Here is a 24523-nt window from a genome sequence, read left to right as displayed (position 1 = left end):
TCAGAAATAGTGATATAAATTGTTAGTAGGAAATAGAGAAACAATTGTCAGAAGGAATAAATTCAGAAATAGGCAAAACCCCAGTGTCTGGGAAGGGGGACTGGGTGTGGGAAGGGCTGGGGCTGAGAACTATTGCTTTTCATTTTAAATTCTTTATTATAGGTATTTTAAAAATATGTTACTTGAACTTTTTAGGAGATTACAAAAATATATATTAAATTAGTGAATAAGATAATTCTCTTCCTTATACAGAACTCATCTATTCTTTAGAGCCAAACACCAGGCTCTAAATCTACACCAGGTGTAGATTCCTTTCATGGAGGTGTATTACCTGGTCTGGATTCTCATCCATAAAGACCTGGCTCTGTAAAAACCTGCTGAGTCCTTATTTAACTTTGCAACATGTGAAGTTTTGCTAGCTTTTTTTCCCCCTTTGGTCGTGCCACGAGGCTTGAAGGATCTTAGTTCCCTGACCAGGGATTGAACCAGGGGCCACAGCAGTGAAAGTGTGGAGTCCTAACCACGGGACCGCCAGGGAACTCCCTAGTTTTGCTAGTTTTATAGTTTTGATTAGTCATCCATTTGCTCATCCCTTTATTTAACATATATTTTTTAAATGTATTTATTTTCTTTTATTTATTTTTGCCCACGTTGGGTCTTCGTTGCTGCGCGCGGGCTTTCTCTAGTTGCACGAGCTGGGGCTACTCTTTGTTGCGGTGTGCGGGTTTCTCATTGCGGTGGCTTCTCTTGTTGTGGAGCACGGGCTCTAGGTGCGCAGGCTTCAGTAGTTGTGGCACGTGGGCTCAGTAGTTGTGGCTCGTGAGATCTAGAGTGCAGTCTCAGTAGTTGTGGTACACGGGCTTAGTTGCTCCGTGGCATGTGGGATTTTCCCGGACCAGGGATGGAACCCGTGTCCCCTGCATTGGCAGGCGGATTCTTAACCACTGTGCCACCAGGGAAGTCCTATTTAATGTATTTATTTACTGAGTGCCTAGCACGTGAAAATACAGAGATAAGAACTTGAATACTACCTTGAAAAGGACATCTATTCCCAGAGCTCTCACTCTCACATAAAGATACCGTAGTAGTCACTAGACAATTACAATGTGATATATAGACAGAAGGGTGCTCTAAGAGCACATGGGGAGGGGTACCCAGCACCTTGGAAATCAAGTAGGGCTTCCTGGAGGTGGTGACATTGAAACTGGTATCTGAAGGATGAGTAGAAGGTAGCCTGGTGAAGGGGATGCCAGAGGGGGGACAGAATGTTTGGGAGAATGGAATGGCTTCCATGTAGAGTGAAAAAGAGGGGAGTAGGGAAATGTAGGCAGAATAAGGAGTGCCCAAAGATGCCCATGTTCTAAATCCCAGAATCTGTGAATATATGTGACTTTACAGGCAAAAGAGACTCTGCAGATGTGGTTAAAGACCTCCAGATGGGGAGATTATCCTGGGTTATCTGAGTGGGCCTGATATAGTCATAGGGGTCCTTATGAGGGAAAGGGGGAGACAGTAAGCCCCATGTATGATTTCTGACCTCCAGAACTGTAAAATAATAGTGTTATTTTAAGCCTCTAAGTTTGTGATAATTTGTTACAGCAGCAACAGGAAACTAATAATGGAAAATTAGGCTGGAGAGATAGGGAGGGACTGGAGGACGAAGCTCCCTGTAAGCCATGTTAAGGTGTTTGGACTTCATCCTGAGGGCACTAGGAGCCTGTAAAAGGACTGTACTTGTTTTTCAGAATAACTGCTCCAGCCACAGGAAGGGGAATGGGTGGGTGGGTGGTGGGACAACGTCTCCTCATGAACCGGCTACCTTACATCCCAGAGCAGTCCTCCCTCTGTTCATGACCCCCTGGGGTTGGTTCAGCAATTACCCTGATTTCTGCATGGTTAGCAAGTATCAAGCATTGCAAAGTGAACCTTGAATCAGGAAAAGAGAAGCTGACAGACGCAGAGTGACAGTGCATGGGGCTGGTGCAGCCTTGGCTCCATAATGAGGTTTTCTTACCTTGATTTTCCACATCCTTCAGTGGGTCCACCCCTGGAGACAGGATAAAAAACATGGGAGTGGCTGGTCCCAATTCTTCAAAAGAGGCTGCAAAGTCCAGGGCTCTTCCCACCACATATTTGCTTCCTAACTTCTCCTCAATAAAATCTCTGCCAGGAATAAAAGAAGGTCCATGTCTGTATGGCAGTCACAGAATAATAATATATGAGCAACAGAGGTCTATAGACATGGAAGGATGTGCTCAAGATCACGGCTTGGCAGATACGGAGCTAGGACCAACGCCAAGCACTACTTACTGATTAAGTCGACACTTACAACCTTTGCTGCTGGTTGTGCACCTGCTCACCTAGATCAGGGCTCCTTCTGGATCCCCATCCAGCCAGGCCACCACTGACTCCTCTGTGGAGCTGGGATGTCCTGTTACATCACCACCACCCATCAGAAGCCTGCCAGGAACAACGCCTTCCGGAAGCTTGCAGGCACCTAAGCCCTCCATACATTGTATCCCTGGGATCCTCCATCCCTATCTATGATTGAAGGCCCTCCAGGCTTCTAGTCCCTCATGTTCTATCATTCTCTGTGTTTCCTTTCACCTTACTCCACTTACCAATGTTCCTCTTCCTATGTCCCATTTCAGGCTAAACAAAACCTTGCAGTTGTAACCACTTTCTGACAATCCAGCCTAACTCTTGGCCTCAAAAGCTCCCGCAAGGACACTATTTTCCCTGTACCCTTCTCAGCTGGGCTCATTCTCAGTACTGGGAGCTGGGATCACGGTCCTGCTCACGGATGACCATTACTTCTGAACCCTTTCTTTCCCACTCGTGTGGCTCCACTGAGGCTCGTTTGCCCTGACTGTACCACCACGACCCCTGCACATCCATGTCGTCCACTGCTCCTTTGGTCCCTTTACTCATTCACTCATCACTTGGACTTTGGCTCATGGACTGTCTCTCCACCAGCCTGAGTGACATTAGCATCCATGTGGACAATCCTTCAGATTCTTAACAATCTTCCATTCTTCCCCATGTCAGCCACCTGATTCCAAGGCCACACCCTCATCCTTGTGGTTTACTTGGGAACTTTTTCTATGTCTGAAACCATAAATGGAAACATCTCACTCTCTGACCAAAGCTTTCCATCCTTATAGTTCTTTTAGTAATTTATCCTTGGTGAACTTATTCTTTACCTGTGTTGGTGCCACAAATGCAGGATTTTCAGTATCTTGGCCTCCCTGGTGGTTTTTTTTCTTTCTTTCTTCTTTTATCATCCCCTTATTCTTGTCACTACAAGTCTTTTTCAATTCAGTGTAGGCTCCATGGCCTGTAACCTCCTCTTTTCTTTTTTTTTTTAAAACAACTTTCTTGAGGTACAATCGACATACCATAAAATTCACCAATTTTTAATATACTATTCAATAATGTTTAATAAATTCATGGAATTGTAATCTTCATCATAATCCAGTTTTAGACCATTTTAAGCCTGCAATAAGATTCTCCTGCCTATTTAGAGAATTCCTATTCCTACCCTCCAGCCCCAGGCAGCTGCGAATTCGCCGTCTCTGTAGGCTGCATGGCCTGTGACTTCTAGTCATTCTCCTGCCAGTACCACACACCTCCCTTCCCTAACTCTTATTCCACCGGGGATCCATGCTCTGAATCTACCCTGGGGCTGTTGGATGCAGCTGTAGAAGATCATCCAGTGGTGAAGGCTGGCGCCCCTACAAATGCAGGATCTCACCAGGTGGGCCCTCAATGCCGCTTGGAATTCTTTGAGTCTCCCTGGTCAGCAGTCTCCCATTTTTTCACAGACCCTGTTTCAGATCTTTTGCACACTCCTCAAATCTCCAGCCCCGCCACCTCCCCTGTCACACAAACGCAGCGAGATCCCGCTTCCTGCCCCTCGGAGGGAGTGGAAGCCACGAGACAAAGCCTGGCGCAATCTCCCGCCATGCTTCTGCCACCTCCGCTGCAGCCACACCCGCCTCTCTCTGCCTTTTGTAATGAAAGGGGTGCTCTTCCCGCCAAGGGTGATCTTTCCATCTGTCCTCTGGATCTCACATCTCCTGCCACATTACATGTGATCTGCCTCCTTCCCAGTGCTGATACTGATGAGCACCTCTTCCCAAAGGGTCCACTTAGATATTAAGACAATACATGGCAAACACAGAGCAACGGGCCTCATGGGATTTTGGTTGTTGGTACAAAGGCTCCCATCAAGATAAACTTGTGGCCTTTGTGCTCAGCCCTGCAGGTCTGGCCACACCCATCCTGGCTTCGCCACCACCCTGTCCCTACCTCATGGCATAGGTCATCCGGTCAGGCCGCATGGCTCTCATCATGCAGAGGCGCTGCAGGCCTGTCTTGTTCTTCCACTCCCGGGGGAACTTCTCCTTCTCAGGACATTCTGATTCGACAAACTTTTTCCAGCCCTTGGCGGATCCCTCAATGTCCCGATCCAGATTATAGAATTCTTCCATTGATGAAAGTGCCTGAAAAATGTCAGGGAATCTTGCTCTGAAATGCAGTTTCTCCAGAAAGCTGTCATCTGTGTTGTGTTGGGGGTTGGCGGGGGGCAAGGCAGTATTATAGACATAATTCTGCCTCATTTATACTCTTTTCTGGAGTCTTGAATCTTCCCGCCCAGTAAACTCAAGGTAGAGGAAGGATTTTGATCAGCTTACCGTCAGCAAACTGTCCCAATAATATGCAAGGTTGGGAAATGCTCAGCTGTGGAGACCAAGCAGCACCTCCCTCGAGGGTACTGCTGGGAAGAGGGACAAGAAGGGATGCTGGGATTTTTCTGGTCCTGGAGCCCGGACACTTGAAGTCAGTGACTCTTCTCTTTCATTCCCATACTCACTCTGCCAGCAACGCCTGTCAATTCCTCTCACAAAATGTCTCTAGAATCACTGACTTTGTGTTAATGCCAACTTTAACATTTCTCTGTGTCACCTGCTTCCCTAGGCATTAAATCCCAAGGCATAACATGTGAATCAAATCTCTTCATTTAGGGCTTCCCCCCAATCCATCCAGCTAACCAAGTGGCCCATTTCCTCCCTCCTCTGTCCACACACATCTGCCCTCAGCCCTGGAAATGTGCCAGATGATCTCCCAACTTGGTGCCTTGTTCACACTAGTTTCATCACAGGAGTGGTCCTGTTCTCTTCTCCACCAAATTCCACTCCTTTCCTTTCTTGCACTGGTCATGATTGTTTGTCAAGGTTCTACAAGTTGTTAAAGTCCAGTCCAAAATCAGTCACGTCCACCTCTCTAACCTGGAACGCACAGCCCTCCTACCCTTCATTTGTGGACCACTTGGAACTACTCACAGAGTTGGTAATTTCCAAAATTTACAAACAGCTCATGCAGCTCAATAACAAAAAAACAAACAACCCAATCCGAAAATGGGCAGAAGACCTAAATAGACATTTCTCCAAAGAAGATATACAGACTGCCAACAAACACATAAAAGAATGCTCAACATCATTAATCATTAGAGAAATGCAAATCAAAACTACAATGAGATATCATCTCACACCAGTCAGAATGGCCATCATCAAAAAATCTAGAAACAATAAATGCTAGAGAGGGTGTGGAGAAAAGGGAACACTCTTGCACTGCTGGTGGGAATGTGAATTGGTACAGCCACTATGGAGAACAATATGGAGGTTCCTTAAAAAACTACAAATAGAACTACCATATGACCCAGCAATCCCACTACTGGGCATATACCCTGAGAAAACCATAATTCAAAAAGAGTCATGTACCAAAATGTTCATTGCAGCTCTATTTACAATAGCCCAGAGATGGAAACAACTTAAGTGCCCATCTTTGGATGAATGGATAAAGATGTGGCACATATATACAATGGAATATTACTCAGACATAAAAAGAAACGAAACTGAGCTATTTGTAATGAGGTGGATAGACCTAGAGTCTGTCATACAGAGTGAAGTAAGTCAGAAAGAGAAAGACAAATACCGTATGCTAACACATATATATAGAATTTAAGAAAAAAATATGTCACGAAGAACCTAGGGGTAAGACAGGAATAAAGACACAGACCTACTAGAGAACAGACTTGAGGATATGGGGAGGGGGAAGGGTGAGCTGTGACAAAGCGAGAGAGAGGCATGGACATATATACACTACCAAACATAAAATAGATAGCTAGTGGGAAGCAGCTGCATAGCACAGGGAGATCAGCTCGGTGCTTTGTGACCGCCTGGAGGGGTGGGATAGGGAGGGTGGGAGGGAGGGAAACGCAAGAGGGAAGAGATATGGGAACATATGTATATGTATAACTGATTCACTTTGTTATAAAGCAGAAACTAACACACCATTGTAAAGCAATTATACCCCAATAAAGATGTTAAAAAAAAAAAAAAAAAGGATGTGTGACTGCTGATCACTTTAAAGCCATACCCCTCCCTCTTCCTCTTCTGCTCCACTCCAGGACAAGCTGACAGGTAAGCCTGGGTGCTCCCTCCTTTGGTGCCGAAGAGAAGTTGTATCGTGCAAGCCCCGCCCCACTCCCCAACGACCAGAACACCTGCAAGACACCTCCTTTCCGGGTTCTCTCAAGCCGATTTCAGACTGCTTGGGAGCTCCCCTGCTCTGCCAAGAAAGTCTCATTATGTGTATAATAAACTCTTTCGTGCCTTCTAGTTATGCGCAAGGCGTCACCAGTCTGGACATGGGAACCGCATTTTGGGTGGGGTCCATCCTGTTTCTTCAGAGTGCCCACGTAAACGTTACTCAGGCGGTCGCTTACCTGCAGCCTTTCTGTGGTCACTCAACTCCACTTGTGTGTTGATCTCTCTAATGAGATTAAAAGCTAGACTGTCTCCAAAGCACCTACTGCAGTGCCATGAATTTTAAGGAATCCTCCATTCTTGTTATGTGAAATCATTCATTCATTTGATATTTATTGGATGCCTGCTACATGCCAGGTACTTGGGAATACAAATGTGAACCAAACAAATACACTTGTCTTCGGGGAGCTTACAATCCTAAGAGAAAGAGATGAGGGAGGCCTTAGTAGGGATGCAGAATTCTGCTGGGCAGAGAGAGAGGTAGAGGGAAGGGCAGGGCATTTCATGGGGAAGGGTCCACAGAGTCCAAGTCTGGAGTGGGGAGGGTGTGGGGCATGGTAGAAGGCAGTGTGACTGTGTAGGACGGGTCTACAGGTGACAAGGGGGAGGTCAGGCTGGAGAAGGACATGTGCACTTGACCTGGGCTCGCCCAGCCTCTTCTCCCGTGTGGAGGAACACATGCCCAGTCCTTAAGTGCCCTTTCACGTGGGCTCTGTGGCTTCCTAATTTCACCCTTAGCATGCAGAGCAGGGAACACACCAGTCATTGTGCTGAGAAGTGGCGTGGAGTGGCACGGGGGATGGCGGAGGTGGCACCAGGAGACGAGAGCTCTGCTCTCGACGTCACCTCTTATGAGCCTCTTATGACGCGGAGCCTGTTTTTAAACCTTTGTGGACTTTGACTTTTCATTTGGAAAACGAGGCCAAGTAACCGTTGTCTGCACAGCTCATACTCTAATGTAGATACAAGTGCTTTGAAGACTATAAAGCCCCTCTTTGTGCTTTTTTGGGCTCCTACAGTTACTGAATTGCAATTGCTGGTTTCCTTGTCTGGGACTCCCACAAGATTGTGGGTTCCCTGCGGGCAAGAGCTTTCTGAGCCGTCTCTGTATGCCTCAGGCCTAGCCTGGTGCTTAGGAAGCGCTCCATTAATAAAGTTTGACATCTGGTCGGCCAGTGGGAGGGCCCTTGACAGGCTGAGAAAAGCTGCAGCTGCGGTAATTATTTCCCTCTGTGCCGAGGACCAAACTTTCCTCTTCTTTCAGGCTGCCACTTCACCCCTCTTCCCAGCTTGCATCACCATTAACCCTCCTGCAGTCCCATTACCCACCCCTGGTGTCACCACAAAACTGAGGAAATTACACGGTGATCAGGGCTCCCAGCTACCGTGGCTGGGTCTGAAACACGCTTTCTTGAAGCTCTGGGTTGAACACAGTTGCAATGTTTAATCTTCCAAATGAGGAAAAGGGATTTCTAACGTTCTAATAAGCTAAATGGAAATGACTAATTAACCTAATTACATTGGACTGGGTAGCAAAGTACAACTGTGCTAAATTGGCATTCAGAGAGGTAGCCAGGGGCCTTTTCAAAGGCTAACAATGCCCGGTACCACAGATGAGATTCTTTAATGAAGAAGAGAACATGCTGACTGACCAAAAGTGATCAGCAAGGTAATGGCATTGTATGTCTTGCTTCTAAGATCCCTTGGACCTCTGAACTTATTTACAAAACAGAAATAGAGTCACAGATATAGAAAACAAACTTACGGTTACCAGGGGGAATGGGGGGGAGGGATAAATAGGGAGATTGGGATTGACAGATAACACACCACTCTATATAAAATAGATAACTAATAAGGACCTACTGTATAGCACAGGGAACTCTTCTCCATACTCTGTAATGACCTATATGGAAAAAGAATCTAAAAATGAGTGGATATATGTATATGTATAACTGATTCATTTTGCTGTGCAGCAGAAACTAACATAATATTGTAAATCAATTATACTCCAATAAAAATTTTTTAAGTAAAAAAAAAAAAGAAAAGAACATGCCCATTACCTAAAAGTTTAACATTTGATGAGACTTTAAAAATACTTACAGAGGGTACTAATAAAAGCAGGATTTGATCACAAAGATTTCATTCATCACCTGCTTATTAGATCTTCTGGGGAAACAGGGCAATCAATCTTCCTCATCAGACAGGGTGTTTTAAAAAATTTGTTTTATCATGTCCTGTTCAATTATACTTCCTTTGTTTCTTTAGGCTAAAAGCCAACTGAACACTTAAAAAGAGCATTCGTCAGAGGGCGCACGCTGCATTGTGTTTCACCTGCCCACGTCCTGCACTGGGCTGGAGATGGATGGGGCTGGACATGGCTGCTCCGGTAACAAAACTCAGAGAGAAAGATAAAGCTTCACTCATTTGCAGAAACCTTTGAACAGCCAGATGAGCTTAGACCGCAAAACAAAACCAAACAGCAAAGCAAACCAAAGGGGGATGGAACCAAATTGCACCAAGTCGCTTTCGGAGTTGAGCTACGGAAAATGAAAGCAGTGAAGAGTGCTTTTGAATCACTTATTCTTTATGACTTTTGCTGCAGATGGCTTTGTGGGATAACAGAGAGAAAAGGCAACTGGACTGAGCCCAACTTGGCAACTCACCATTCCTCAAAGGTTTTCCTTCGATGGACAAATTCTATCAGGCACAGCCCATGTCAACCGCAGCATATATACACCTTATAGCTGGGTAATTAATAACCATAACTGTGATAAGGTGAATTGTATGCCCCAGAAAGATATGTTGAAGAACTAGCCTCCCAGATTTCTGAATGTGACCTTATTTGGGAATAAATAGGCTCTTTGCAGGTGTGATTCTGTTAAGATGAGGTCAGGAGGGTGGGCTCTGATCCATTGTGACTGATGCTCTTACAAGAAGAGAAGAGACGCAGAGACACAGAGGGAAGACGGCCATGTAGGGACCGTGGAGACGGAGGCAGAGATCTGAGTGGTCCTGCCACAAACCAGGAGTGCCTGGGGCTTCCAGAAGCTGGAAGAGGCAAGAAAGGGTCTTCTCCCTGAGGATCTGGAGAGAGCATGACCTGCCAACACCTTAATTTCAGACTTCTAGCCTCCAGAACTCTGGCGGAATAAATGCTGTGTTTTTAAGCCACCCAGCCTGTGGCACTTTGTTATGGCCATTGTAGGAAATAAATACAACAGCCATAACCACAACCATAATCGGTTTCCATTTACTGAACATTTATGTGTCTGGCATAACAGATAAGGAAACAGAGATAACCTGTCAGAGGCCACACACACTCAAACTTGAACCTGAACCCAGGAATGTCTGACTCCAGAGCCTGGGTTAACTGGTCCATCTCCACCATTGCTCCAGTTCTACAAATGGGCTCATTTAGAACTGCTTCCCAGAATTTATTTTCCATACGAGCATCAGACTCTGAGTCATTATTCTCAAGCTCTGGGGCCATACTTCCCAGCAGGTGGCCATTGGCCACATGTGAGTATTGAGCAAATGAAATGTGGCCAGTATGACTGAAGAACAGGATTTTTATTTGCATTTTATTTATTTATGTTTTTTAAAAAATTTAACACATTTATTCTTTTTTTGGTATAGTTGATTTTTCCTTCATATTATTTATTTAGCTTTTTGTTTACTTTTTTACAAATTTTAACACATTTATTCTTTATTTGTTAATTTTAATTATTTTAAAATTTAAGTTTAGAAACTGGAAATTGCTTTAGTAATTGGAGAACTTTGAAGTATGTTTGAAACAACTTGGGTATATGAATCAAATGTTTTAACTCTAAATTTTATAAAATCTAAATTCAAATCAAGTATTTCTGATGAAGATTTAGTATCTGAATTGATACGTGTTATAAGTGCAAAAAATACACACCAGAATTCAGACTTTTACAAAAATATAAAATATCTCACTTATAACTTTTGTGACAGTTACATATTAAAATGATAATATTTTTGCTGTATTGGGTTAAGGAAAATATATTATTAAAATTACTTTCATCAATTTCATTTTACATTTTTTTCATTTTGCATTTTTAATGTGGCTACTAGAAAAATTTAAATGTGACGTGCAATATATTTCTTTTGGACAGTGCTACTCTAGATTGCATCTATTCATTCATATCTTATCTTATGTAGCCTAGAAAAGCTGATGGTTTTCCACACATATGCTCTGCACTTACTATAATTATTCTTAGGCATTTTATAACTTTGTGATTTTTGGTTGCTGTTGTGAATGGAGTTCCCCTTTGTTTCTTTCCCAACATATTATTCTCCTTCTCATTTGCCAGACTGGGTTCAGAATGACAAACGGAGCTAATATATAAAAAATCACACCTCTATTATTTAGATCAGGGATCAGAAAACTGTGGCCTGCAGGGACAATCTGGCCCACCATCTGTGTTTGTAAATAAAGTTTTATTGGAACTCAGCCATTTCCATTTGCTTACCTATGGTGTGTGACTTTGGCAGAGTTGAATAGTTGTGACAGAGTGTGGCCCTCAAAGCCTAGATATTTGCTATGTGACCCTGTGCAGAAAAAGTTTGATGACTCTTGATTTAGACATAGCCCTAAAGATGATTAAAAGAAGAGCTACAGACTCTGAAAAAAAGTTAGAAAAACATTTTGGGCAATGGCAGCATTTCCCAAGATGACTCCTTTGAAGAGGGCAGCACGTACATAAATGATTAAGTGCTGGGGTTTTGTTATAAAGTAAATCAACTTGGATGGATCTCAAGGGAGTTACGCTGAGTGATCAAGCCAGTCCCCAAAGGTTACATACTGTATAATTCCATTTATATAACATCCTTGAAACGACAAAATTATACAAATGGAGTACAGATTAGCGGTTGCCAGGCATTAGGAATTGGGGGAGGGAGGAGGTTGTTGTTTCTAGAACAGGGTGACATACACACCAGACGGAGTTTTCTGGGTCTTGACTGTGGTGGTGATTACACGATAAATGTGTGTGATAAAACTAAACACACACACACACGTGCATGAAAAACAGGTGTAATCAGAATAGAGTAGTGGATTGTATCAATGTCAGCTTCCTGGATGTGATATTGTGCTACAGGAAAGCTAGATGTGACCACTGTGGGGAATGGGGTACAAAGAATCTCTGTTATTTATTATAATTGCACGTGAATCATTGTCTCAAAAAATTTTAGAAAAAGAGAGACAATCATATTACTTCAGACTCAGACTTCCTTGTGCTACAGAACATGTAGGAAAGCCAGCAGACATGGAAGGTTATAAATAGGATTCACTTTGTGCAGGTGCCATCTTCACACGGCAACAGCACCTGCCGTGGGGCTCCTGCAGGTGGGGACTGGACCTCCTTCCACCTGGAGAGTGCGTCTAGACTCTGGGGCTGGTGGTCACCCGGTCCACGCTTACTGCTCAGCCCTGTGAATGCAGGCGTGGTCCCTCCTGAAAGGAGCTCATAGCTTGTGATCTTTTTGATGTTCGTAGAATCCCAATGAAACTAAGCTAGATAACATGGAAGGAAGATGGACTTTGCCATCAGACAGACCAGAACTCGATTCCTGGATCTGTTACTTATAAGATGAATGATCTCACTTCTCTTACATGTTAAGTGGGAAAAAGTAATACCTATTGCCCAGGTGGACATGAGAATAAAATAAGGTAGTGAATTTTTAAGGTGCTCAATAAATGTGAGCTATTATTAACCACTGAGAACCCCAGGCTGGAACGCGTTCCTTGCTTTGAGGCCGTCAGGACCCACGGGGAGATGGACGGCTGGCAGAGGCCTGGCACCTGTCCACTCCATGGAAATGCTTGCGCAGCATCTCCACCCCAGCCCTGGCCTCACAGAGGAGCCTGCATTCCGGCCCTGAGCGCTGGCAGGTGGAAGGCAGCTCCGCTGAGTCAGAAACACTCACAGGGTCCTTCTGTTCCCTAACATCCTGGAGGCAAAGCCCACGCACAAGTACACGCACCTGCTCCTGCTCTGCAAAGCCTTCGCCGTAGGCCTGGGAAGGGGGAGTGCTGCCATGGGGTGCAGACAAAGGGACGGACGCACCAATGTTTAACACAGCTCATGGTGAGCCCCCAAACACACCCCTGCTGGTTTCCTGGGGACAAATGTCAGGAAAACACTCCAGGAGAGGAGAACGTGACTTTCTCCCTAGGGGCTGGTACTGACCTTGATGCCACCCCAGGCCTGATGGGAGAGGAACTCCACGGGACTGGTGACGTCTGTCTGCACTGGAGATCGAAGCAGGAAGTCCAACTCTGCTGCACTGACTTCCTGGTTCAGGAGGAGAATCTGCAATGTGGGAGGACAGTGCTGCAGTTCTTTAGCTGGCGGCAGTCACGGGTCCCAGAGATCTCTGGGGTTGTCACTCAGTGTAACTAGTGCCACTTCTAACGCTAGAGCCTGCCCGTCAATTTTGGTTGTTGAAAGAGGATGAAGTGGGAGAAAGTGTATATCTGTGCAAATCACCTCTGGGTGCAACTGACTTCACCCCAAATATCAGCATGAGTTAAATGCACACAGTGAATAACTGTGTCTTGTCAAGCAAGGACTTCATGGATCCATCATAAATGCCATGAAGTACCTTCCTACAATCTCACAGAGAAGATGACACATGCAAATGACATGATTTGAGGAGGCTGTCAAAGTAACGGATGAACACATGCGAAATAGAAGTGCACATGTGAATCAACACTGCTAACGGTGTTCCAGAACGGGGGAGTGGCCAGCAGGCAGGGGCGGGGGATGAATTTGGCTCAACTTTCTCTAAGTGGTCCTGAATTGGGTTTTAGAGATGCTAAGCGATGGGAAGATTTAGACAAGATTTCCATGGGGCGGGGGCAGTGGAAAGTGCAGAGGCTTGGGCGGGAATCAGTGCGGTGCGTTGGGCAGGTGGTGCAAAGCACTCGGCTGGGTTAGAACTAAAAATTCACGCTGAGAGGCGCTCAGGAAATTGTTCTGCCCCTTTCAGATGGCATTCTCCGCTGAAAACTTACAGATGGGAATACTCACGAAGAAAAAATAATTTGGTTAGTTTGAGGAAAAGTCTTTTAAGGAGAAAACAGGCTAGAAATAGCAGGTGAGGTGAAGAAGCCCTTGTAAAACGAGGTTGAAATATTTATGAGGGGAGTGGAGTGAGAGCTGGGGGTGGAAGCTCCTTAGGGTTTGGGGTAAATGAGTGGCAGGAGGGAAATGTGTCTGTGCTGGGGCTCAAGTTCCTTCTGTGATGGCCAAGCTGTCATCTGGGCTGGAGAGGGGAACACAGAGGGTGAGAGGGATAAGTCACACTAACATTCCCCCGTGAATTTAGGCTTCGGAACGTGCAAACAGAGTCAGCGCAGGAGTGATTATGGAATATCTCACTTTTAGAATTGGAAGAGACCTACAGGATAATCTGTGTCTGTGCTTCTAATTTATATATGAAAAAAAAAATCCCAATCCTAAATGATTAGACAGATGCAAGGGAATAAATTTCCATGGTTTTCTGATGTTGAGAATAAGCAGAAGGCAAGGGTTTCTTATTAACACTGGAAGCCCTGATGCTCTCAACCCCTTGAGAACCAGCATTCTTAAGGAGTTTTCTAAGGCCAAGGCTGCTATGGCTATAGAAGGACATTTGCAATTTCTTATTCTGGGGGAAGGTTTGGACATTAAACTTGCAACCTTAAAGGTAAATAAATAATTAGGGATACTCTAACGAAGTACTTACTGCATCTCAAAAAGTATCTAGTTATTAGTAGGGCCATTCAGTTTCATCCTCAGTGCTAGTTGGGATTGATTGGTAGTGGCTGCTGGAGGGCTCTGTTGAGGAGGATCTTAGATCATCCAGGATCACCAAGAAAAAGTAAAATGGTTGATTAAGCACATCTGCCATGAGTGGGACAATGGTGGGGGCAGCATGTGTGCACCGTATTGGACCTTCTTATCTGATGCCTCTGCTTAGAGCGCAAAAGTCTTCACAGACAATGGAAACTGATGTTAAGAGAAGAAAGTTTCTTTACACCTGCTGGTTGGGCATATACAGTGACCTGTTTTCTGGAAATTTCTTCAATCCACTTTTACCTGAAAGGTGAGCTGGGAAAGGTAGGTCAGCTTATCACACTCAAAGAGCCCACGGGTGGTGTACTGGTACATAGAGAAGGTGATGCTGTCTATTAGATTGGCCACCCGTTCCTTGAGGATCTCGTCGGGAGCAGCCTTCTCCACAGCCTTCTGGAAGACGATGTTGAAGGCCTGGGGACAGGAGGTAGGACACTGGTAATTTACACAGCCCTGTGTACGTAGATAGTAGTACTACCTGTGATGAGTATTACGATTTGCCAGCCACAGAAATGTTTTCCCAGCATAATCTGCCAAGAAGGTACAGTGACAACAAGAAAACTCTTGTCTTAGTTTGCTAAGCTCGTCTTAATTGGCTCATATAAATTATTACGTTGTCACAAAGTGGGCAAAGCTATGGGGCATATAGAGAAGAGCCGACAGTTTAAGTCAGTGAAAAATAAATGTCCAGTGGCCAAAATAATTAAATTAAATCCAATAAGTTTTGTTGGAAAGTAAACACAGTCAAGGATAACCAGTTAGGATGGATGATTCTATCCTCTAGGTCAGCCATCCCCAACATTTTTGGCACCAGTTTCGTGGAAGACAGATTTTCCCCAGATGGGGGGTGGTGGGGTGGGGGGTGTGGTTCAGGAGGTAATGCGAGCGATGGGGAGCGGCAGATGAAGCTTTGCTTGCTTGCCTGCCGCTCACCGCCTGCTGTGTGGCCTGGTTCCTAACAGGCCGCGGACCAGGGGGGTGGGGATCCCTGCATCTAGATTATAAAATTCCCGATGGTACATTCAATATCATGTACAACTTTGCTGTCTAGAAGAGACCCTTGTACATAATAGGCACGCAGAATATTTTCAATTAATTACTTTTCCTTTTGGTAATGATCAGAACATCAGGTGTTCCTTGTTTTTCTTTCTAGTAATTCTGCATCGTTTGGTGAGTCCACTTACACGTGCTTTTTTCTTATGGACCCTTGTTGCAATGGTGGGAGCAGAGCCTGCTTTGGTTACATCTTCTGAACTATACATTATGGGTATAATATGAAATAAAAATCATATGAATCAATTTTCCATTGTTTTAAACTTAGATATAGACTATTTATAAAAAATTAATATTAGGAATGCTGCATTTTGAATGTGATATGAATAGAATGAATCATTAAAGAAAATAAAAATTAAGATATAATTGGGTCTTTTCAATTTTTGGCTATGCAGATTTCCAGCCTTTTTGGGTTTTTTTGTTTGTTTTGTTTTGTTTGTTTTGAACACATATTTTCATGTGCCTCATCTAATCTCCTTTTGTCAGAAAGAGTCACTGAGGTAGATTTCAACTACTCTCAGAACTATGGAAGTGATCCCGTAGTTATTAGGCTTATCATGCTAACTTTTATACTGTTTTAAAATCTTTTATAGTTCTTTCATATGGGGCTTTGACCTGAATATAATGCCAAGTATTGGATTTCGTTTATAAACATAATATATTACAAACACAGTTCACTTAATCTGCAGAGACTCTGAGTTGAGGGAAGGGGATTGGGACAGGATGGAATGCCATCTCCAGCTGAATGAGTTCCAGGTAGTGGAGGCCCTCACCTCATCCCCACACCCTGGCCTCCATATGGCAGCTGAGCTTCACAGAATGAGGTGTGTGCTCTGAATGTGTGTGTGTGTGTGTCCTCTCTGTTTGTTGGGTTAAACCAGAGAAGTTGTTCAGAAATGCTCCACCACCCCCTAAGGCCTCTTCAATTGTGGTCTTTTGGTGAATGCCTTAGGGGAGAAAGATACACTTTCAGAGATGTGCTTAAAATTTATAGGTCTTTATTTTTTCATGAGTAAGATAAGCTTAGTCAGCACTTACAATTTGCTAATGTCTTTGGTTTTAGAAATATCTCAGCAACCATAAAGCAGTAGCTTTGAGGATATTAGGGTAATAAGGAAAGTAATTTAAAGTTGGACTATTATCATGGCCTGCTTTGGTTTTAGCTGATAAAAATGACATGCACATTTGATCATCCCGATTAGATTTTAAGCTCTTTGGGGCAGGGGTCACTTCTCACGTTTCTTGGTATCCTCTTCCACACTTTCAGTAAGCATAGTTCCTGCTGTAATACATGCACTTAGTGAGTGAGGCCAAGACCTGCTGTGGTCTCTCCTGCTGTTCTAGCCAAATAACCAATGAGTCATGAAAGACCCAATTAAAGAGACGAGGACTGTAAGGCAATGTAGCTGCTCTCCTGGATTTGATCTTAAACAGCTGCCACAGCTAATGAAACACATAGATAAACCCTCATGGAGAGCTGCACTGGCGGTATTACACTGCTGAATTATGACTATTCAGAAAATTCCAGGTGTAAGTCACCTTGAGAGAAAACCGGTACATCGGGTGGATCCTGCTGAGGTCATTCATGATGAAGTAGAGCAGAGAGGCTCGGGCAGCTGCCGGCCGATAGTGTTCCCGGGCCTCGTTGATGTTCACCTCCGTCACCTTGGCCTCCTGCACCTGTTAGAAAAATCAATAGTGGTCCATTGTTCAAACCAACCAGGGCTACCTGAGAATCAGCGTGGCCTCTCTGTGTAAGCACATTGTGTCTGTGTGTGCGGTGGGTGGACCGGGATGGGGGGAGCAGCTAGAGGGTAGAAAGCTGCCATGGTTTTCCTTAACTGAGCTTGAGTGAGGAAGAGATGACACACTCCTAGTCCTTCACAAGGTGAAAGTGTCAGCCCCTCCAGTGGGGACATGTGGGAGATACACACAAACACACACACACACACACAACTTGAAAAATAAGCCAGAATTCTAGGCAATGGAATCCAGTAAAAGCAGCATACTCTAATTTTCTGTTTTCTTAATTTTTATGAGTTAATATGTAAATTCACAAAGAAGATCTCTTTCAATGGAGGTCTATTTTCAGAAAATTTATCGGAGGTCAAAATGAGAAAAGAGACCTAAACATCAGACAGGGATTCTGTAAGAACATGCTATTAAATACAACCTCAGTATGACCTGTCATGCTCCAGCATAGAGTGAAACTATTGATAATTCATGAGAGTCCTGCAGCAAAAAACAATGATCACTACTGAAGATGAGCTCTCAATAAACAATTACAAACTTCAGGAGGAAGTGTTACCAAAGGGGACAATTAGAAGACCCCCTACCTCCCCCCCAAAAAAAATCCCAGAAAGATTAGCATCCCAAGAGCTGAAGATGATTGAACTACCTACCATTAGCTAATTGTGTTTAAAAGCAGTAGAGATAAAAGAAAGCATAAAATCAGGACATTATAAAAAACAGAACAGACATTATCTGAAAAAGAACTAACTAGAACTTCTAAAAACAAGAATACAGTTATTAAAATGGAAAACTCAGTGACTGGTTAAATAATGGACTTGAGTTGAAAGAGAATAAGCAAACTAAAAGATAAATTCTGAGGAAATTGTTACACAAGCAGCTCAGAGAGAAATAAAGATGGAAAATATGTAAAAGAGGTTGAGACTTGGCAGATAAAATGAAAAGATTTAAAATACATCTAAAAAAAAAAGAAAAAGAAATACGTTTAACAGAAATGAGTACAGAATAGAGAGAGAGAGGCAATATTTGAGCTATAATAGTTAAGAATTTTCCAAAATTGATTAAAGACCAGAGATTTTACTTTGAAGAAGCAGTCAATGTCAAAGACAGCTTACTATCCACAGGCTGCTGAAGAAGTAATTATTTGTTTCAATCAGAAGAAAACTGAATCCAAAAGGAATAAATGAGATGCAAGAATTCCTTAAATATACGGTCAATCTAAATAACAAAGCCTGCTGGGGACTTCCCTCGTGGTCCAGGGTTAAGACTCCATGCTTCCACTACAGGGGGCACAGGTTGGATCCCTGGTCAGGGAACTAAGATCCCACATGCCATGTGGTGTGGCCCAAAAAAATATATTATAAAAAAATAACAAAGACTATAAAAAAAAGATCAGTTTGGAAGTAGTAGATAAAAGCAAGGTGGAACTCAAGTGTTATAAAACAGTAGCAGAAGATGGAAAAAATGACCAAGTATTCTAACGTCCTAATATTGTTTTGGAAGAGGCTAGATATAGTGCTTAATTTTAGACTTTGTTAAGTCAATACATATATTGTTAAGTCACATATAAAATGAAATATATTTCTCATATATAAATGAAACAAGGTTAATTAATAAAATAGAGTAAACAACTTTAAAATCAGCAAAGGATTAAAGAGGACGATAAAGAAAAATCAAGAAAGGAGAAAAAATAAACAAAAAGCATGGTTAAAAGAAAGTACAAATTGAGATAGTAGAAAGAAATCCAACTACATCAGTAATGTTAGTAAATGTAAATTGGTCAAATTCAGTAGTTAAAAGACAAAGATTCTCAGGATGGAATGGAATGGAATAAAAATCACATAATTGCTCAGATTGTGTTACCACAGATTCATACTGTCCATGCTCACCTGGGTCCTTAATGCTGTGCATTAATCTGTGTCCTTAGTCAACTTTCATTCTCGTCTCCCACAACAACTATTGTAAACCTTCACTCCTTTCCCCAAGCACCCTACGTCACCACCATCCCCTCATTCTAAGCAGATGACCATGACTATGACTCATGCTTTCACAGATGTATTGTATAGGGACCATTAGGAAGGGGTTTCCTTAATTCTGCCTTCCCTCCCACTCCCTTAATTTTCTGACCCCCCTGACCCCATTGCTCACATTGACTTATGGACCATTTGTAGATTCATGTTTGCCCCCTCTCCCCCATTATATTGGAATTAACTCTCCATATTTCTAAAGATAAGCTCTTCATCAGTGACTTGAATTACATTTCCCCTGATTTCTTATGTACCCCATTGTACTGATCACTACTTCTCATTTCTGTACATTCAACTCTTCTTCTCAATGCCTCCTTTTCTTTTACAATCCATGCATCCTCCAATGTCCAGCTAGGATCTTAGTAAGCTCAGTCTCTGCCATCTTGGAGAAAAATCCTCCAAGGATGCTATGCCCTCCTTAAGTTACAATCCTTTCTCTTTCTACCATTTTATAGTCTGGCTTCTTTAAAGAGTTGTCTATACTCACTTCCCCTTTCTCAACTCCCATTTACTCTCATTCTAAGGCAGTCTGGCTTCTGCTTCTGCTACTTCATGGAAACCATTCTCCTCAAGATTATTGATAACTCCTTTTTGCAAAATTCAGTGGATACATCTCAGCTGTATCTTATTTGCGTTCTCAGCGTCATTTGACACCACTGACATCCCTTCCTGAAATGCTTTCTTTCATAATGCCTTATTTACCTGCTTTTCCTCCCACCTCCGCTCTATCCCATGCTTTCCATCTTCTGTACTTGTCCTGAAATGTATTAATATACTTCAGTGCTCTATTCCCAGTCTTATCACTGCACACACACCTCCCAGGAGACTTCATCCACTCCTAAAGTTTCAACAATCAACTACTCACTAAAAAGTCTCAGCACTCTATCACCAGCCAAGATCATATATCCCCAAACCCACAGGATGTTCTCATGTGCATGGCCCAGAGGCATTTCAAACTCAACATGACATAAACTAAAATCATCATTTCTTCTCACCCCCAAATCCACTTATGCTCTCTTCTCTCAGGTGTTGGCACCAATACCTATTTAGATGTTTATTCCTGGAACTGAGACATTTCCTCGACAATACTTTTATCCATATATAATCATATCCAATCAGTTAACAAGTTTTCCAATTCTATCTCCTTGAAGTTGCCCATAGCTCTTGAATTTGCCCACTTCTTTGTACCATCACTGCCAGCCCTACTTCAGAATGCCATCACTTCTAATCTGAATTACTGTACCTCCTCCTGCTTTCTCTGCCTCCTGCTTCCCCAAGCTCTCCTCTGGATTGGAGCTGGAGTGATCTTCCTAAAGCACAGATCTGATCATGTTACTCTCTTGTCTAAAGAGGGAAAAAAACCCACCTCTTTTAGGAACCCTAACTCCTATCTACAGCCCACACTTCTTAGCATGGTCTACAAAGTCCTTTGTGATGGAGCCAGCCTCCCTTTCATGCCTCATCTCCAGCGACTACTTCCATCCCCTCTACAATCTCTCAATGTTCCACTCATACTAAAGGGAAACATCCTTCTACCGCTAACCCAACATGGGTTGAGTGCTCTTCCTCTGTGTGTTCATGACTCTCCATGCTTCCTCTCCCACAGCCCTCATCACAGTTTTGTAATTGCCTGTCCTTCTCCCTTAGAGGACCAGGTCCTGGAAACCTGGGATTCTTGGCTTCCTTGTGGTACCCCCACCTTCTGCCATGGAATTTGGACTATAACAGCTTCCAACCAAGTGTTCATTGGATGAATGAATGAGAAAGAGAAAAAAGACAAAAAGAAAAGAAACAACAAAAGAATAAAAGGCTGCATACAAAAAGCCTGGCACACAGCAGGTGCTCAATAATTGTCCACTGACTTTAAAGAAAAGGATAAAGAAAGAGAGGAGGTCCATTCCATCTCTGACCTTCTCCCTCTGTGTGAGTTGGGCTCTGTTCCCCCATCTCTCCTGCCCAGGGCAGTGGAACTTCTACCATAATTGTTTTACAAACTCTGCATGCCCCTCTCTTGAGACATGGAGGCTGTAGAGAACCAGCAGTAAAACCTGGTGGTCACACAGCAACTGAGGAGACAAGGCGAGGCTGGACCTTCTTCCTTTTAGTCTCTCATTCCAGCCTTAGTTGTCTGTTATCTCAGAGTGAGTAGGACCTGGTTTGTCTGCCCTGCCCATCATTACTTTTCATTTTTCCTAACTTGTCCCTACCTCGAACAAAGTCTTATTTCTCATATTTGGAGAAATTCCAATAAACTGACAATAAAGGTATTCCTTCAAAGGTGCATCATTCCTGGGCACTGTTACAGACACGCTTATCCTGCTCAGAACAAGTAACTTACTTCCTCTTCTGGTCCAAGAGCAGGACTGAGAATGTGAAAGGGCCCCTGTAGGGTCAGCAGTCTGCTGGGGAAGGGCAGACTTTTATTCCCGCAAGGGGGAATAAAAGTCTCCCGAACGTTGTGAAACAAAGGAAGGAAGCTATATGCTAAGTAGTTTCGCAGGATGATACCGGTTTTTTTTTTTTTTTTGAGAGCTGAGTTTCCCTGGACGTCGTTGAAGTTTTCCCATTAAAATCAGACTTGCGAGCTTTTGGCAGGCTGTGAGTTTTCTCGGGGTGCAATCATGCCTGAACCAGCCAACTTGTACAACAGTGTGATTCCTTAGCTTCAAGGGCAATTCCATGGACTCACTGAGGTAGTCAGTTTGAGCGACTATTTCCTGCACAGAACACGAGGCCCTGCGCAGATGTAAGTACTCGTCAAACGTTTGTGGAATAGAGCTGTCAAGAGCATTTCCCAGGAGATGGGGGCACTCCGTAACGCAGGATGTGAGGTAGTCATTTCAGGAATCCTGCCTAGCTTGACTTTCTAGGAGACACTCAGGAAGATGGAAGAGCCACCTGTTACTCTTTTGTTCCCCTAGAAGTCGGACTCAGGGAGCAGGAGGAGGGCCTCTGTCCGCCAGCCTAGGCTGCCAGGTCTTACCTTTTTCTCAACTTCTGCAGCGGTCTGCTTGGTGATCTCAAGGTTCTCCAACAAGGCCGTTTCTCCCAGGAAGTTCCCAGAGGCCGAGGAAAGGCGAGAAAGCAGGTTGTCTTCTAATGTTTTGAGGGTGATTTTGAAGCCATTCTGCTGCTTTGTGAGATCTGACTGCAAATATCACATAAGGGAGAGTCAGGTGTAGAAGCCCAGAGCATCCTGTTCTCGGGGTAGGTCTGAATAGATAAAGGGTTATGGGCCAGAATCCCTTCCCTTAGCAAACTGGAAGCAGGATAGCAGAGTGCTCGGGACCACAAGCAGACAAAATCAGCAGGTGACCTGAACCCCAACTGTACCAGTTACTAGTCATGTGACCTTGGGCTGAGTTACCTCTTAACATGTCATAACCTCAGCTGGGTTAACCCTGGCCCTACTCGTAGGAGTGCTGTACAAGGCTTAACACAATGCTGGGACACGGTCTAGTCACTAAATGGAAGTTATTTCTGGGAATAGTTAGAGGGTGGGGTCAAGTTTTACTTCTCTGGAAGGTCCTGTCTATCACCACTTTGCTGGCCCCCAAGGGAAGAGCTCTCCTATAGATGACCTTAAAAAAACCAACCAACTAGAAATGGTTTTATACAGTTTCGACAAGATGATCGCAGGAGCCCTCCTTAAGGCTGGAGTGGGGCCTTGGTATCCAGGCAGATCTTACTTCCTCTCCCTTTCTGATTGTTAGGTTCTACGTCCTAAAGCACTGGGCACCCTCTTACTGTGGGTGGGTGCACATGTAACCTCAGGCAGCTGCGCTTTCTCTGCTCTTGTACCGCCTGGGATTATTGCCTTTGGATCCATGGAAAGAACACTTCTTGTTGGAGGCCCCAGCCACAGTCACCCTGGCCTATCTTCTGTTTCTTAAAAACACATGCCTCCATCTTGCTTTATAACCAGAATTCACTCTGCTCTCTGCTGCGGGTGCTCTGAACCAAAGGCTCATGCCACCTCCTCACAGAATCTTTTTCTGACCTTTCCAATTTAAATTAGCCCCCTGGCACTCTAATATCCCCCTGCTTTTATAATCTAATTGTGTCTAAGGAGAGGGGAAAAGGATACTATTTGCTATGGACAAAAGTGTGCCCCCCCACCAAGTTCATATGTTGAAGCCCTAACTCTCCCCTCCCCCATATGACTGTATTGGAGGTGGAGGTAATTAAGGTTAAATGAGGTCATGAGGATGGGGTCCTCATGGTGGGATTAGTGCCCTTATAAGCGGAGACATCAGAGAGCTTGCTCTCTCTGCACACACAAGGAAGAGGTCTATGAGTACATGGTGAGACAGTGGCCACCTACCAGCCAGGAAGAGAGGTCTCACCAGAAACTGGACCCCTAACTCAGACTTCCAGCTTCCAGACTGTGAGAAAATAAATGTCTGCTGCTCAAGCCACACAGTCTATGGTATTTTGTGATGGCAGCCCAAGCTGATTAAGACGCTACCCTAAAGTGGCTGAATCCGTTTCTACTGCCCTTTCAGGACTGGACCCCACTTAGTTTTGGACACAGACGTGGAGCACATGTGGTGAGAGGCCCAAACATGTTCCTGTACAGCCTGTGCCAGTCCTGCTCTTGGACAGGAGTGTGGGTTCTCCCAGCTGCCTCCTGCCTCCTGTTCTTCAGCCTGCTCTATCCTCTGTTTCCCAGTAGGGTGTTCCAGGTGGCTGGATGGTGCTGGCACTCCTCCAAGCTCTAGTGAAACCACGCTGCTCAGCTTCTGGAGGAACAGTCCCACCTACCCCAGAGCAGGGCACACAGCAAGGTCTGGTGGCAGGGCACCTCCTTCCTCCCTTCCTTGCTGGGTACCTGACGCACCTTCAGCTTCTCCAGGTCTGGCCTCTCCATGCTGACCACTGCGGCCAGCAGTTGGTCCTCCAGGCCGTCCCTGGTCACAGTGAAGTTGATCAGGGTGGCCTGAGCCTGCAGCTCGGGTTGGTAGTGAGGATTGGCCAGCTTGGTGTGAAGGATGAGCCGGAACTTGGGATTGTACTCACACTCTTTGTCTCCGATTTTAACGAACCTGGAACACAAGGGCTCATGTGAAGGTGGAGTGCCTTCCTGTGAGCTTTGGTCAGGGACAGAATCCTAGACGGGTTTTTTTTGCAAAATCACAGCAAACAGTATTGCCATACTCAGATGACTCCTCCCGAGCATGTCTAGGTTGAGCCCTCAGGCAGGGAACAGGGGTGGAGGGTG

At 44.3% G+C, this 24523-nt stretch overlaps 1 protein-coding gene across 1 annotated transcript in view; it reads right to left on the bottom strand.

The window, feature by feature from the left end:
* Positions 1 to 24523, bottom strand: part of DNAH9 (dynein axonemal heavy chain 9) — a gene marked incomplete at both ends in the record, with an annotated part of 297882 nt that overhangs the window by 35634 nt on the left and 237725 nt on the right. Inside the window, 7 exons of the mRNA XM_082861738.1 lie at positions 2015 to 2163; positions 4312 to 4505; positions 12824 to 12946; positions 14717 to 14887; positions 17066 to 17206; positions 22286 to 22450; positions 24143 to 24347. Coding sequence (XP_082717864.1) covers positions 2015 to 2163; positions 4312 to 4505; positions 12824 to 12946; positions 14717 to 14887; positions 17066 to 17206; positions 22286 to 22450; positions 24143 to 24347 — 1148 coding nt within the window. The remainder of the gene's footprint in view (positions 1 to 2014; positions 2164 to 4311; positions 4506 to 12823; positions 12947 to 14716; positions 14888 to 17065; positions 17207 to 22285; positions 22451 to 24142; positions 24348 to 24523) is intronic.

The sequence above is a fragment of the Leucopleurus acutus genome (assembly GCF_964270905.1).
Source record: "Leucopleurus acutus genome assembly, chromosome: 19".
Classification (NCBI taxonomy): domain Eukaryota; kingdom Metazoa; phylum Chordata; class Mammalia; order Artiodactyla; family Delphinidae; genus Leucopleurus; species Leucopleurus acutus.
Note: the sequence above shows the minus strand (reverse complement) of the source record. Positions and strands in the feature narration are given on the sequence as shown.